This window comes from Leptodactylus fuscus, chromosome 4 (genome assembly GCF_031893055.1).
Source record: "Leptodactylus fuscus isolate aLepFus1 chromosome 4, aLepFus1.hap2, whole genome shotgun sequence".
NCBI classification, from domain to species: Eukaryota; Metazoa; Chordata; class Amphibia; order Anura; family Leptodactylidae; genus Leptodactylus; species Leptodactylus fuscus.
Window position 1 is genome coordinate 153,513,305 of NC_134268.1, and position 15,742 is coordinate 153,529,046.

Here is a 15,742-nt window from a genome sequence, read left to right on the forward strand (position 1 = left end):
CTATTGCTGTGTGTCAGTCCACCCAGTGCTTTCATTCCTTTGGCTACTAGGGAGTTAACTTAGTGCTTTTGATTGACATTCCTCCTGCCAATCATGTTTAGGTCGGATTCCTTTAAATATCATTCCAGCCCTCTCCCTAATGCTTGCTATTGCTTTTCTATGCATGCTGGCTCTATACTATTACAGTTTGTATTTACATTTGTGACTCTCTTGGATTTTGATTCTGTACTGCGCTGTTCGATTGGTTCCAGCGCCTTGGCTAGCTGACCCACCGTTTGTTGCTGTTTGTCTTTGTTTGCGATATGTGTTATCACCCATACTATAAGAAGGGACTGTCGCCCAGTTGTCCTCTGCTGTCTAGGGCAGTGAGGCAAGTTGGCAGGGACAGGAGATGAGTTCAGCTTAGGACTCACTGTATTGTTGCTCCCTTCCCCCCAGGTTTCACCAGCAGCTACTGGGGAATTGCTCTTGTAGCAATTTCATTACACAACCGTAACTGGTAACACCAAATTAGGGATAACAGAGAATCAACCAACATAGAATTATGAGAAAAAAAATGAACCAGAACTGTTATATTATAGAGAATACAAGTAATTTCTAAAATAGACATGACATGTAGTGACCTTTTTATACATACTACATACCTCATTCCATTTACATGTCTTTTTATATATTCTATAGAGAAAAATAATATACAAAACTACAGTATTTACATTAGATACACAGATGCTTTTCACCATGAAAACTCAGGGGCAATTTCTTTTTAAAAAAAACACAAACAAAACATCAAGAATTTTGTTGCAATTTGCACCAAACTGGTTGTATGCCTTGCACTACATTTATCAGTCAATTTAGATACTTTTGATAACAAGTCCAACAGGGAGGTGTGATTTGCTCGGAATGGTGTGATTTAATTTGAAATGGGGCTTTACCTCAGATTCTCCAGGTTTAGCACTTTAATATTGTTTGGTGTAATCTAAGCCAACAAATAGGTGATGTAAAATTAAACTACAAAGTTTAAAATTTACCATTTGTACTATCAAGCTTCACCCATTTTGATATACAGTGAGAAGAAAAAGAGTAGCAAGGTGATTGGAAGAGGGTCCATCAATGTTGGAAACTGGATAACCCCTTTAAAGATAAATATATAGCATATATATATATATATATATATATATATATATATATATATACACACACTAGCCTCTGCCCGCGACTTCGTCTGCGGTTTGTTGGCATCTATGATCCGCCTATATTCAGCAAACTGCTGCCGTCGATGGTTTGCCTGCTCCGTTGTTTTGTCCCTCGCGGCATGCCTGTATTCCAGCATCTCGCTGGGACGCCATATAATGAGCAGGTTTGTTGGTGCTGATGATCCACCTGCTCCAGCGTTTCGACAGCTATCAAGCTGGCCTGTCACTGAACGCGTTCCTCACGCTGTGCCCATGATTGTTGCGGCATCTCAGCAACTTGCTGGGACGACATATAATGAGCATGTAGTTGACGTTGATGATCCGCCTGCTCCGGCGTTTTGGCAGCTCTCAAGTTGGCCTGGCACTGAAGCTGTTCTTCGTACCGTGCATGTAATAGTTGGCATCGATGATCTCCCTCAGCTCCGCTTGAGGAGAACTGTGTGACTTCTGGCTACCTTCATAGCTCTTGTTGTTTGCGACAAATTAGATTTTCTTTTTCCTGGCATGTTTAAAATTGACAAACTTTCAATTTGGATTAAAGGTGTTTGCTTATGTAAGTTTGTCTGCATTGCCTGGAGCAGATCAGATAATATGCAAATGCATGTACACTGAGGGTTAGGCTGGTCTTACACGACCGTAATTTAGGTCCGCAAATGATCCGCAATTGATGGTTTTCAATTGGGGACCATTTGCAGACACATTATATTCAGTGTGGCCTCTTACACCACCGAGGTCTGCACTGAATAGAGCAGGTCCGCAAAGGCTGTGAATTCTATGGGCGAGTGCGACAGGACACGGGCGTTTGCGATGTCTATGTTGCTGATCAGCAACTTGCGGACCATAAAATCAATACGGTCGTGTAAGACCAACCTTAGCGTGTGTTTACACAGAGAGATAACAGACCTGGCTGAGATAAGCTGCTGTAGGAGCAGTGTAATATAGTATGTGAACATAAATTCATAACAGTTGTGAAGCCATGTCATTTACCGGGATAAAAAGTAGCCTATGTTTTAATCAAGGTTACAATCTATCTATGTGCTGAATTTCATTCAAATCCGTTCAGCTGTTTTTGCAAACATCCAAACTTTCACATTTATAGTATTATGCTGGGTTCACACCAGCGTCTCAACTCCGCTATCAGGTTTCCGTCTTCTGCATGCAGAAGACGGAAACCTGTCATGCTGAGTCCGGCCATGAGCGCTGGTGAGCGTTTTATGCTCTCTGCGGTGAAACCATTTTTTTTTATACCGGACACAGAGTACTGCATGTCCGACTCTGTGTCCAGTTTAAAAAAAAACATGGCCGGACACCATTCAAACCCATTCAAATGAATGGGTTTGAAAGATGCTGGCAGGTTTCTGTCTCCTGCCCTGTTTTGTGCAGAAAACGGAAACCTGCAGAACGGAGTCCCGGGCGCAGATGTGAACGGGCACTGAGTGGGATATATATATATATATATATATATATATATATATATTTTTTTTTTTTTAATTTATTTGTATTTATCTATGGATCTCTCTCTCTCTGTCTTTCTCTCTCTCGCTCTCTACACACATTATTTAACATGATCGCTAAATGGTGTAAATATAAATGATGCAATTGTATAACAGTAATTTTGGGGAGTATTGGTAAATCTACCTCACTTGCTTTTCAAACTGTAAGATCTGAATATGAAGAGTTGGAACTTTGACGGAATCTCAGTTTAGCTGCTGTTGCTCTAAGGTCACATTGCCAACCTGTGAAGCTTCTGCAGTTTTGAGGGTTTGCATATGCTGATCCAGTTTGCAGCTGAGACGGGATATTTAAACTCTATTCCTTCTCATCCAGTTGCCTGCTGTATGGTTTTACTTCAGTGAGTGTCCCATTCCCTGACTGTTTGTTCTGGACTGCTCTAATATTGACCTTTGGCTGAAAATCCACTTGTCTTCTGATTTTGGCTCTGACATTATCTCTCGAACTGACTTTTGGCTCGGACACATTCACTTTTCTGATTCATCCCTCTGTTAGTAATCTGCCTTGTGAGTTTATCATTGGTTCTGGTCAGATTTGAGTGTGTGCAGCATTTATTTCTTATTCTTATTTCTTTATTATTATTTCTGTGATGATAACTTGGGCCCCAAATTCAGAACAAGTCCATCTGGCTTCACGGTTGGCACTGGTGAAGATATTTGGGTGCCCGGAATCTGTCTCTCAGCGCTTGTGATATATAAACAGCTAATACCATAGCAGTTTCATTCACAGCCTGGCTTTTGGAGAACTGATAGAATATTTTCATATATAAACACACAACTCTGTTACTGACAGCTGTTCTCACTAGAGCTGCTATGTCAAGGCTTGTCAATGAACAAGTGACACATACAGTATAAGGAAGACTCTGCTGATGTTCCCTAACTTCTGTGTATGATTAAATTAGGTTATGACTAGAGATGAGCGAACAGTGTTCTATCGAACACATGTTCGATCGGATATCAGGGTGTTCGCCATGTTCGAATCGAATCGAACACCGCGTGGTAAAGTGCGCCAAAATTCGATTCCCCTCCCACCTTCCCTGGCGCCTTTTTTGCACCAATAACAGCGCAGGGGAGGTGGGACAGGAACTACGACACCGGGGGCATTGAAAAAAATTGGAAAAAGTCATTGGCTGCCGAAATCAGGTGACCTCCATTTTAGATGAATAGTGGATTTCAAATCCGGGTCATATGAGAATGTGAACTTTGTGACTATGAGACAGGGATAGCTGTACAGGCAGGGATAGCTAGGGATAACCTTTATTTAGGGGGGAATGTTATTAAAAATAACTTTTTGGGGCTCTATCGGGTGTGTAATTATGATTTTTGTGAGATAAACTTTTTCCCATAGGGATGCATTGGCCAGCGCTGATTGACCAAATTCCGTACTCTGGCCAATCAGTGCTGGCCAATGCATTCTATTAGCTTGATGAAGCAGAGTGTGCACAAGGGTTCAAGCGCACCTTCGGCTCTGATGTAGCAGAGCCGAGGCTGCACAAGGGTTCAAGCGCACCCTCGGCTCTGATGTAGGAGAGCCGAGGGTGCACTTGAACCCTTGTGCAGCCTCGGCTCTGCTACATCAGAGCCGAGGGTGCGCTTGAACCCTTGTGCACCCTCGGCTCTGCTACATCAGAGCCGAGGGTGCGCTTGAACCCTTGTGCAGCCTCGGCTCTGCTACATCAGAGCCGAGGGTGCGCTTGAACCCTTGTGCACACTCTGCTTCATCAAGCTAATAGAATGCATTGGCCAGCGCTGATTGGCCAATGCATTCTATTAGCCCGATGAAGTAGAGCTGAATGTGTGTGCTAAGCACACACATTCAGCACTGCTTCATCACGCCAATACAATGCATTAGCCAGTGCTGATTGGCCAGAGTACGGAATTCGGCCAATCAGCGCTGGCTCTGCTGGAGGAGGCGGAGTCTAATGTCGGACCTGAATGGAGACTGGTGTGGAGCGATCTTAGACTCCGCCTCCTCCAGCAGAGCCAGCGCTGATTGGCCGAATTTCGTACTCTGGCCAATCAGCGCTGGCCAATGCATTCTATTAGCCCGATGAAGTAGAGCTGAATGTGTGTGCTTAGCACACACATTCAGCTCTACTTCATCGGGCTAATAGAATGCATTGGCCAATCAGCGCTGGCCAATGCATTCTATTAGCGTGAACTGAGTTTGCACAGGGGTTCTAGTGCACCCTCGGCTCTGCTACATCAGATTGCTACATCTGATGTAGCAGTGCCGAGTGTGCATCAGATGTGTAGTTGAGCAAAACTGACTCAGCACTGCTAAGTCTCTGCATTCGCATAGGAATGCATTGGCCAGCCTTCGGCCAATCAGCGCTGGCTCTGCCGGAGGAGGCGGAGTCTAAGGTCGGACCTGAATGGAGACTGGTGTGGAGCGATCTTAGACTCCGCCTCCTCCAGCAGAGCCAGCGCTGATTGGTCGAGTTCCGTACTCTGGCCAATCAGCACTGGCCAATGCATTTCTATGGGGAAAAGTTAGCTTGCGAAAATCGCAAACTGACAGGGATTTCCATGAAATAAAGTGACTTTTATGCCCCCAGACATGCTTCCCCTGCTGTCCCAGTGTCATTCCAGGGTGTTGGTATCATTTCCTGGGGTGTCATAGTGGACTTGGTGACCCTCCAGACACGAATTTGGGTTTCCCCCTTAACGAGTTTATGTTTCCCATAGACTATAATGGGGTTCGAAACCCATTCGAACACTCGAACAGTGAGCGGCTGTTCGAATCGAATTTCGAACCTCGAACATTTTAGTGTTCGCTCATCTCTAGTTATGACTAAAGAAGCTTATTAGAGATGAGCGAGTACTGTTCGGATCAGCCGATCCGAACAGCACGCACGCATTGAAATGAATGGACGTAGCCGGCACGCGAGGGGTTAAGCGGCCGGCCGGCGTCAAAGCGGAAGTACCAGGTGCTTCCATTCATTTCAATGCGTGCGTGCTGTTCGGATCGGCTGATCCGAACAGTGTTCGCTCATCTCTAAAGCTTATCTATCCACATATAAACCCAGGGTAAGGATAATGTTATGAGTGTGCTTCTATTTATCATCTCAAAGGCTGTAAAAAATCTCCATTTTACATATTATATACAGTACTGATATTTGACTGATAAGTGCACTGTCGGCTTTCTAGTGCTATGAATACTGCACATTTATAATGACATCAAAGGTTCTCTTTAAATTTTATAGCTATGGCTTCCTTTTATTAGATTGATCATTGGCTCACTCAAGAAATGGGTTTTCCAGAACTCATATATTGATGACCTATCCTGGGATCTCCACAGTTCAGCTGATCGAAGTGGAAGCAATGCACTAGTGAACACCACTTCCATTTCTCAGAGGGCATGTGATGTCATGTTCAGGAATGACATCATAGATCATCAGCATTTTAGTTCTAATGAGCCTTTTAAGTATTTCCTACTATTTTACTACTTTAGAGTCTATGAAAATCCTTGATATTGCTGTCTGCTTCTGCCTCTGACATAGATGACAGCACATTGCCTCTGGCTGCTGTTGGCCCAGGGTTGACATTATCTGTTCTTTCTGTTCTAACCTTCCATCACAGTAGCACAGTGCTAGAAATAGCAGAACAAGCAAGTTGTATTACCTAGAGGACCTAGAGTCTACAGGCAGAGGGAGAATGATCACACAGGCAGTGTAGAGCAGAGAGAACCTATAGGCTGCATCAGTCTTCACATGCTGTAGGTTTAATTCTTTTCCATATAGAGGACCCTGAAGACTCATCTCTTCAGGAAAGCCTACAACCTTCAATAACTCCACTGCCACCACAGACACCACCATCTGAACAACTCCTACCCTTACCTACTGTCTCTATCCTGCTTCCCTAAGGATAAGTTCACACTGAGTTTTTTGGTCAGGATTTTAAGGCCATATCCGCCTCAAATCCCTAACCAAAAAGACGGCTCCCATTGAAATCAATGGAAACCGCTCATGAGTTTTTCTTCCGGCTCCCAGAAAAAAGAAGTGACATGCTCATTCTTCAGGATGAGTCGCCTCGCAATTCAGCCTGAAGACACTTCCTCCTCCGGACTAGGCCCATTCATTGAGCCTAATCCGGAGCGGAGTGCGCAACTGGTTGCCGGTGCAGTGCACCGGCTTTCAGTCGTGCCTACCCGGTTTTTGGACCGGAACTTGAGGCGGCCTCTGCCTCAGGTTCCGGTCCAAAAGACTATGTATGAACCTACCCTGATAGATTGTAAGCCCTTGTGTGCAAGGACCTCTGTCCTACTTTACTAGTTGGTCACTATCTTGGTTTATTGTATTTGTTTTGTGTATTTTATGTTTTGTATATAAACCCCTCTTCAAATGTAAAACACATGGAATTGATGGTAACTCAGTGAATGTAGGGGACAATCCTTTTCTCGTTTCCCACAGTAAAGGAGTTGATTCTCCTCACAGCTTGCATAGACATGTCTACAAACTGTTACTCGGTGCAAAACACTGAGGAGTCTGCAAATCTCACAGTTTACAATGTGAGAAAAGTCTTCTAAGTACGTATTACTATTTTTGGCTGCCTTTGTGTTTAGAGATTGGATATTATTCACAGACAGCAAGCAGCTTTACTGACTGTACTCATAGATAATTTTTATTATTGTGTTTTATCTGCTTGGTTACATGTATTTGCCCTGTATTTGCAGTCGAGTGTTCCAGGATCTCCTATATTATGGTCACTTGGGCTTTCCTCAGGTATTTGTGTTAGGGAAGTGAGACAGCAGTTCTCCAGTGCGTAGGTGACAATTCCCCAGTAGCTGCTGGAGAACCCTGAAGGAAGGGGCACAAGAGACAGTGAGACCTAAGCTGAAGCCCCCACTGTCCCTCCCTCTTGCCAGGCCCTATCCTATGTAATAGGCGGCAACTAGAAGACAATCCCTTCCTATATATGTGACACACAAAACGCAGACAAGACAAACAACAACAAAGGGAGGTCAGCTAGCCAGGGGTCAGTAACAGTAGAGAAATGCAGTGCCAAATCGAAGTCCAACAGATTAGTCAATAGGAAAAGCCAGAGGTCAGGTTTGAGGGCCCCTTCACACGGAGGATACTCTGGCTGATTCAGCAGCATTTCAAGCAGGTCCCATTGCTTTCTATGGGAGCCAGCATACGCGTGCTCCCCATAGAAATGAAGGGGAAAAAGCAGCCCATTCATTTCTATGGAGAGCGCACGTATGCCGGCTCCCATAGAAAGCAATGGGACCTGCTTTAAACGCTGCTGGTTCGGAACGTTTACACGTTCTGAATCAGCCAGAGTATCCTCCGTGTGAAGGGGCCCTAAGAATACGAGTAACAAAACAGCAAGAGAAAACGCCAGCAAGCACAAGGCAATAGCAAGCACAATGTGAATGCAAACCAAGAATAAATAGGGAGGAAGAACCCGCCCTGAACATGATAGGAAGGCAGGCTGTTAATAACAGGGCAAAACAAAACTTAACTCTTAGAGTAGCTGAGGGAAATGAAGGTGAAGAAGATGGGTGTGGTGGAAAATCAATTAGCAAGGTGAAGGAATAGGACAGTGTTCAGAAAATGCAACCAAAAACTCTAAGCAAGTTATCAAACTATGCACGCCTCCTGCGCCGCAGCATGGGAGCAGAGGGTGGCGCAGAGACCAGAACAGGCAGAGATGTTACAATTTGTTTGCAACTTTATAGTTAATCCTGGCAGAATAGCAGAACATTATTAACAATGGATAGGCTAGGGGGCATACTGATCCTTATTGTATATGCCCACAGCCTCAGACAGAAATGTAATCTGATTATTTCATTATTACCATTAGAAAAACTGATAGGACATCATGTATATAGACTTCTACATTCATGGAGCAGATTCCCCTGCAAATTCTGCACATATTTCAACTATTCAGATACCATTAAACTCAACCAATCAAATATTAGGCATTTATCCATTGTTATTGGCCATCTGCTTGCATCAGTTGTGTTCAAAGTAAAAGTGCAGATGAATGAAAAGAGTCCATATTTCTACTGACCTTTTAGTCTCATATCTCCAGGCTTCATAATTTACACATTAAGCATAAAGCTCGCCATATGTATAGGATATTCATCTGCACACCTTTGGCAGATGCAGCTAAATTTGGTGAAATCTGCTGACAATCTGATGTCTGTGGTGGTCATACAAATAAGACTAACAACAGATTTGACTAAAAATAGGCTTGATTTGCCAATTATTTACAGACTTTTGTTCATTAATGGGTTAAAAAGCAAATAAAAGATATTCCAGTCTCTGATTTAGCTTGGCTGTCAGCATCTCACAGCGCAGGGCGGCCCAGCTGTGTGGCAAACTCCATAGAAACATCTTGGCAGTGGAGATCAATCTGAGTCACAATGGGAGAATAAGATTCACACTTACAAGACCTCACTTATTGTCTGCATGCAGACATAATAGCATTTACACCACAGCTGAACCGTATTTTGCCTTTGTCATGGCTGCAGATCATTATATTACTCGTTACATACTGTCTAATTAGCATCCAGTAGCGTGGGAGTCGCTTGTTAAAAGACCTAATACAGATTCCATGCTCGGGGAACGGCTCAAGCTGCTACTAAGGAGTAGAACAATCACTCTGATGTCGCTAATAAAGCTAAAACTAGGTATAAAAGACAAAGATGATCTCATGGGAAAGTGATCAGCATAGGACTCACCACATGACACTATACTTATACAGTTTTTTATATGATAAAAGGCCTAGGAAATCCTATTTTTGGCTAAGGCCCCACATTTGGAAAAGCAGTGCAAAAACAAATGCTGGTTTTTTACAGTACTAGCAAATGAAGGAGATTTCGTTTCAGATAGATAGATGAGTAATCGAGCTCACCAGACCTGGCAATGGATCCTTTTCAGCATACAGAGTCACACTGGTACAGACAATGAATCTTCCAGTGCTTAAAACCATCATCTTTTCACGTTATTACATAAATGTGCATAAAATCAGGGACAATACACTTAACAGGGGCTGGTAGCTGCCAGCTATGCATTTGGAACATCCTTACTCCTGGCATCACACCATAAGCCGTTATCCATGGGCATATCTGTATTCCTCCATATAGATAAATCTATGCCATCCCCTGGGCCAGCAGCCAAAAATACAACTAATTAGCATATCACATGACAAACTTATAGCCGCCCTTACATCATCACCTGTAAGAATGAGGAATCGCGGATCATCACCACTATATGACTGAGACCCCATATTGCAGAAATGCAGCTTCTTTTGTTGCAGATTTTGCTGCAGATTTTTGAGCCAAAGCCAAAAGTGGACTGAGCAGAAGTTCCTATACATTTCCCATTCCTTTTCTTGCCACTCTTGGCTTTGGCTCAAAAAAAAGAAAAACACAGCAAAATCTGCAACAAAAAATGCTGTGTTTCTGCAACGTGTGGACTTAGCCTATTTGGCACTTCTCCACAGTCGCAATAATCCAATCAGGCTCCCTTATTAGTTAGATAGTCACAGAACTTCATGTTTGGCTTCATATTGCACCGCGCTTTAGATTTCATTTCATCCACATATTGTGTAAAAAAGAAAAGTTGCATTTTTGAAATTTGCTGTGGAATTTTGAGCATTTTAACTATAGATTTAATACAGAAAGACAAATTGCACAGGAAAACGCAGTAAAAACCGAGTGAAAACTCTGCGAAAGAACAGTACAGATTCTGAGATGCAAATCCGTCAAATCCTCTGTGTGAAAATATGAGCACTGTGGAGAAGTTGTAAATGTTTGTGACAAATTTTTGGCCAAAAACATCATCACTATGTGCATATGACACAGTTTTGTGAGCTTAAGTTTATGCTGCCAGGTTACTTGTAACTTCTAAACTTTGCAATGCAAGGCCGGGGCCCCCCTGTGGTGTAAACGATGTGGTTTGGCCTTGGCGGAAACGTTGCAGCAAATGCCGTGTTGTTTTACTGGCATTGCAAAATGGATGGGACTATAGAAAATCCCATTCACACATTGAAGAAAAATACTTCCAGCAGAAATGCTGTGATTTCCAAATCAGTTGCAGTTCTGGAAATCGCAGCATGTCAATTATACCTACGGAAATGCTGGCGGTTTCCCTATAGGTATAGTGGAAGCAGAAAGTGTTTCTTTGAAAAGCACTGCATTTTGGGTTTTATTCGCCGCGGGCCACTATGTGGGGCCTTAGCTTAAAGGTTGATAAAAGTGAAAGACCTGCTGAGATTCTAAAACAAAACAGCGCAGTTGGACACATTCTGCAGTGGTCACTTTCAGACACACCCACTGTAGTTGTCGCATGTGGACATATACCTAGGGTAAAGAAGGACACACATGTAGGTTTTATGATGTCGTTTTTAAAGCCAAAACTAGGTTTAGATCATAAAGAATGATGCTTCCCCTCTTAATCCATTTCTGGTTATGGCATCAAAAACTGTATCTAAAAACCTAAGGGTGCTTTCACATATGCTGGCTTGATGCAGTTTTCGATGGAGTGGACCACAATGGGAGGAAAAGTATATAACAACATTCTTCTTCTCTGTTGCTTTTTTATTTAAAATCATTATAAACTTATTAAACCTTAGTTATATAAAACTGGAAAAACTGTTTAGGGCTGAAGTCAAACATTGCGGAATAGTTGAGCCAAAGCCAGGAGTGAATTTAACAGGATGGAGAAGTATAAGAGCTTCCTTTATATTCCCCATTCCTTTGGAAGCCGTTCTTGGCTTTGACTCATAAAACTGTAGCGAAATCTGCAACAATAAAATGCAGCTTTCTCAAATGTGTGTCTTTAGCCTAAAGGTCATATGTGTGATATGGATATTGGAGAGCTTCACTTCTTCAAGAGCTTTCTTGACATTAATATTGATGACTTATCTTTACGGTAGCTAAAGGGCTAGTTCACATGGAGTTTTTTGGCAGCAGATTTTGAAGTGGAATCTGCTGCCTAAATAGGTTCCCACTGACTTCAATGGGAGGCGCTCGCTTTTTTTTACCGCTAGCTAATAGCTAGCTATAAACAACATGCCCCTTCTCAACCACTTTCTCCAGCACACCTCCTGGGCTGGTGCACAGTTGATGGGGGCCTGTAGGGTACTTGATGATGATGGCACTTCTCCTGGGGTGCTTCCTTTTGGTCTTCTGCCTCTCTGAGCCAGGTGGTAGTTGGAAGGGCCATCAATGTTGAATACAGAAATAGACTTTAGAGATATGGGTGGCAGATGAAAACAGTTTGAAACTTTACTGATGATAATGGAAACCAAAGTAGCTTTCAATATAAGATGGAGGTGCAGATCTTAATGGCAGTTGCACAGTGGATGTGGATTGATGTAATCCCAGAATAATTATTTATTGTGCCAGTGACTCCAACTTCTCAAACTCTTTCTGTCTCTCTGTTCTTAATACTCCCAGGACGACCCTGGGTGTCCTGTGGTGAAACAGGGTCTACTTTCAAAAGTCTTGGTCGACCTCAGACCCTCCTCAAAAATGGCACTTATGTCTATAACCTCCATTCTAAGAAAGTCAGCAAAATTTTTTCCCTGTCTCAGGGCGGCAGAAGTAATATTTTAAGCATCATTCTCCATGTCTGCCTGTCCTCTCACGAGAGTTGAAACACCCGCCAATCCTCTTTGGAAGGAGAATGAAGATTCCCCTGTTCTCCTCCCCTCTCCATCTTTCCAACTGTAGACTGGCTGAGCTAAACTATCGGTTATAAAAGTGCTCCCCCATCCCCAGTGGAACAGCCCTTAAAGTGAAGTCGTACCACACACACATATACACCCGTAGAAACTATATACAAGTGGTGCATTACACAGGAAAAGCAAGTGGCCCACAGGGATGCTGCACTACCAAAACACAGTCCGAAATAATTGACACCTAACTCAACCAATGAAAGTTTGGCATTTCTCCATTGTTATCTGCCCGATGAATGACTGAAGATGAACAAAAAGAGTCCAGGCCTGGCCACATTTATGTGATCATATCACCAGTGAAATTCATGCAGTGCTTTAGTTGCACTTTCTCTGATGGACTATATGGTTATAAAGGCCTTTAGTCTTTTATTTCTATGATATATTTAGCGTTTACAGTGTGCTGCGGTACGTCACATTATATTCTTATATATATATATATATACCAATGTGATAACATTGCAATTAAAAGAACACGCTCGGAAAAGGTGGGGGCAGGGTTGTGGGGGCTGTGCATGATACAGAGAATTTTTGTTGTTGTTTGTGGCATCCCTGTGTCATGCACCACCCCCCACCCCCCCAACCCGCCTCCTCCAGGCCCTGCATTAGGTGTAGCACAATTTTTCTTTCTAGTTATACCAGTGTTAAATTCCTTTTTTTTCCTTTTTCATCTTCCTGTATGAGTAGACATTATATTCACTGGTTTGGTTTGTTCTGTTTTTCAGTGCACTGAAGCCAAAAAACACTGCTGGTACTTTGAAGGATTATATCCCACATATTACATGTAAGTATAACCACCATTGTGTTCAAAATTAAAGACAATATATCATCCATTTTTTATTTTCTTACTAATTAAAATTAATTACTACAATTTTTTTTTTCTAATCTGTTTTTAACTTTCTGTTTATATATTTTTTTTATTATATTTTGTGTATATGGTCATGGCTGGAAGTCATCTTGCCTAAGCCCCTGTTCTGCTCAGTTAATGGCAGTTCTGAGATTTGCTATATGGCTGCCACATGGACCAAGTGCCTGGAAGTGACTAGTTAACTTCAAAGGGAAATGATTCTGATCATGCACTGTGACCTGTGCAGAGGCTATTGTGCTGGTAAGGGGAAGTGGTGACCCCTCACCTAAGGTGTGATTGTATGTTTTCTGCCTTCAGCTTTATAAGTAGCCTTATTTCCTTGCACTGTAATTCTGTCTGTAATAACAATGAGATGAGAAGTGATCTCTATTATTAAGGTCAATGGTCAAAGTGAAAACTAGATTTCCGGATTATTTTTAAATAAACATCATGAAAAAAAATATTTGTATAACATCACCATTTTTCTTGTATCTTTAACATAAAACATTATACAGAATGACAGTAGGGTCGCTTGTATTTTGTACCTGTAAATAATGTGGTATAGAACAAAGTGTACAAAATTTGCAACACATGTGGACAAAAATATTGGTACCCTTCCATGAAGAAAGAAAAATCCACAATAGTTACTTTAATAACTTGAAACTGACAAAAATATTAATACATTTAAATTTACTGAAAATGAACTAATGAAAACCAGACATTGCTTTAGAATTGTAGCTCGACAGAATAACTCTAGAAATAAAAACTAATGATACTGACCACTTCTTCCAATCTCTGTAAAGTTTGCAGCATAGATACACTATGTGATCAAAACGCCGGTCACCTGGCTGAAAATGACTTACAAGTTTGTGGCGCGCTCCATCGGTAATGCTTGAATTCAACATGGTGTTGGCCCACCCTTAGCCTTGATGACAGCTTCCACTCTCACAGGCATACGTTCAATCAGGTGCTGGAAAGTTTCTTGGGGAATGGCAGCCCATTCTTCACAGAGTGCTGCACTAAGGAGAGGTATCGATGTAGGTTGGCATTCCAAAACATCCCAAAGGTGTTATATAGGATTCAAGTCAGGACTCTGTGCAGGCCAGTGCATTACAGAGATGTTATTGTGGTGTAACCACTCCGCCACGGGCCGTGCAGTATGAACAGGTGCTCGATCGTGTTGAAAGATGCAATCGCCATCCCCGAATTGCTCTTCAACAGTGGGAAGCAAGAAGGTATTTAAAACATCAATGTAGGCCTGTGCTGTGATAGTGCCACGCAATACAATAAAGTGGTACAAGCCCCCTCCATGAAAAACACGACCACACCATAACACCACCGCCTCCGAATTTTACTGTTGGCACTACACACGCTGGCAGATGACGTTCACCGGGCATTCGTCATACCCACACCCTGCTATTGGATTGCCACATTGTGTACCGTGATTTGTCACTCCACACAACGTTTTTCCACTGTTCAATAGTCCAATGTTTACGCTCCTTACACCAAGCGAGGCGTCATTTGGCATTGACCTGTGTGATGTGTGGCACCCAATCACCTGACCACGTTCTAAATCTGTGAGTTCCGCAGAGCGCCCATTCTACTCTCTCACGATGTCTAATGACTACTGAGGTCGCTGATATGGAGTACCTGGCAGTAGGTGGCAGCATAATGAACCTAATATGAAAAACGTATGTTTTTGGGGGGTGTCTGGATACTTTTGATCACATAAAGTATTTTTTGCTCCTTACTTTTCCAGGTATCAACCCACATTGTACTCACCTACACAAAGCCTCCATCCTGTTACAACGCCAATTATATAATATATAATATAACCCCCATAATGAATAATACCCCCAAGTGAATCTTAAAATTAATAACTTCCTTGTGTATTCCCTTTAAATAATGCCCCATATTATTAATGTCCCAGCATTTCCTTATTAAAAAGTAAAAAAATATTTGTGGGGTTCCAAAACTGATCAGCTGCTTGAATGGACCATGGTACCTGTGTAAGCGCCGTGACCCATTCTCTGTTTTCATGAAAAACACGACCACACCATAACTCCACCGCCTCCGAATTTTACTGTTGGCACTACACACGCTGGCAGATGACGTTAATAATACCCCAAAAAACACAGCTAAAAAAACCTGAGAAAGGCTAAGAGCGAAGCAGTATCCTGAAGTGACCTTCTATGAGCCCTGATCTAAATCCTACTGAACATCTATGGAAGTTAAGTCTTCTAATCTAAGACCACTGGAACAGTTTGCTCATGAAGAGTGGGACAAAATATCCATGGACAGGTGCAGAAGTCTCATTGACAGGTACAGGAATCATTTGATTGTAGTGATTGCCTCAAAAGGTTGTGCGACAGAATATTAAGTTAAGGGAACCATCATTTCTGTCCAGGCCTCTTTCATTACAGTTTGTTTTTCAAAATTATTCTATTGAACCTCAATTCAAAAGCAATGACTGATTTTCAATAATTGATATTCAGTAAATT

The 15,742-nt window shown here is 42.4% G+C and overlaps 1 protein-coding gene across 1 annotated transcript in view; it reads left to right on the plus strand.

Annotated features, from left to right (window-relative positions):
* VOPP1 (VOPP1 WW domain binding protein) overlaps positions 1-15,742 on the plus strand; it is a 79,567-nt gene that overhangs the window by 39,901 nt on the left and 23,924 nt on the right. Inside the window, exon 2 of the mRNA XM_075271234.1 lies at positions 13,120-13,178. Within this exon, the coding sequence (XP_075127335.1) occupies positions 13,120-13,178 (59 nt within the window). The remainder of the gene's footprint in view (positions 1-13,119; positions 13,179-15,742) is intronic.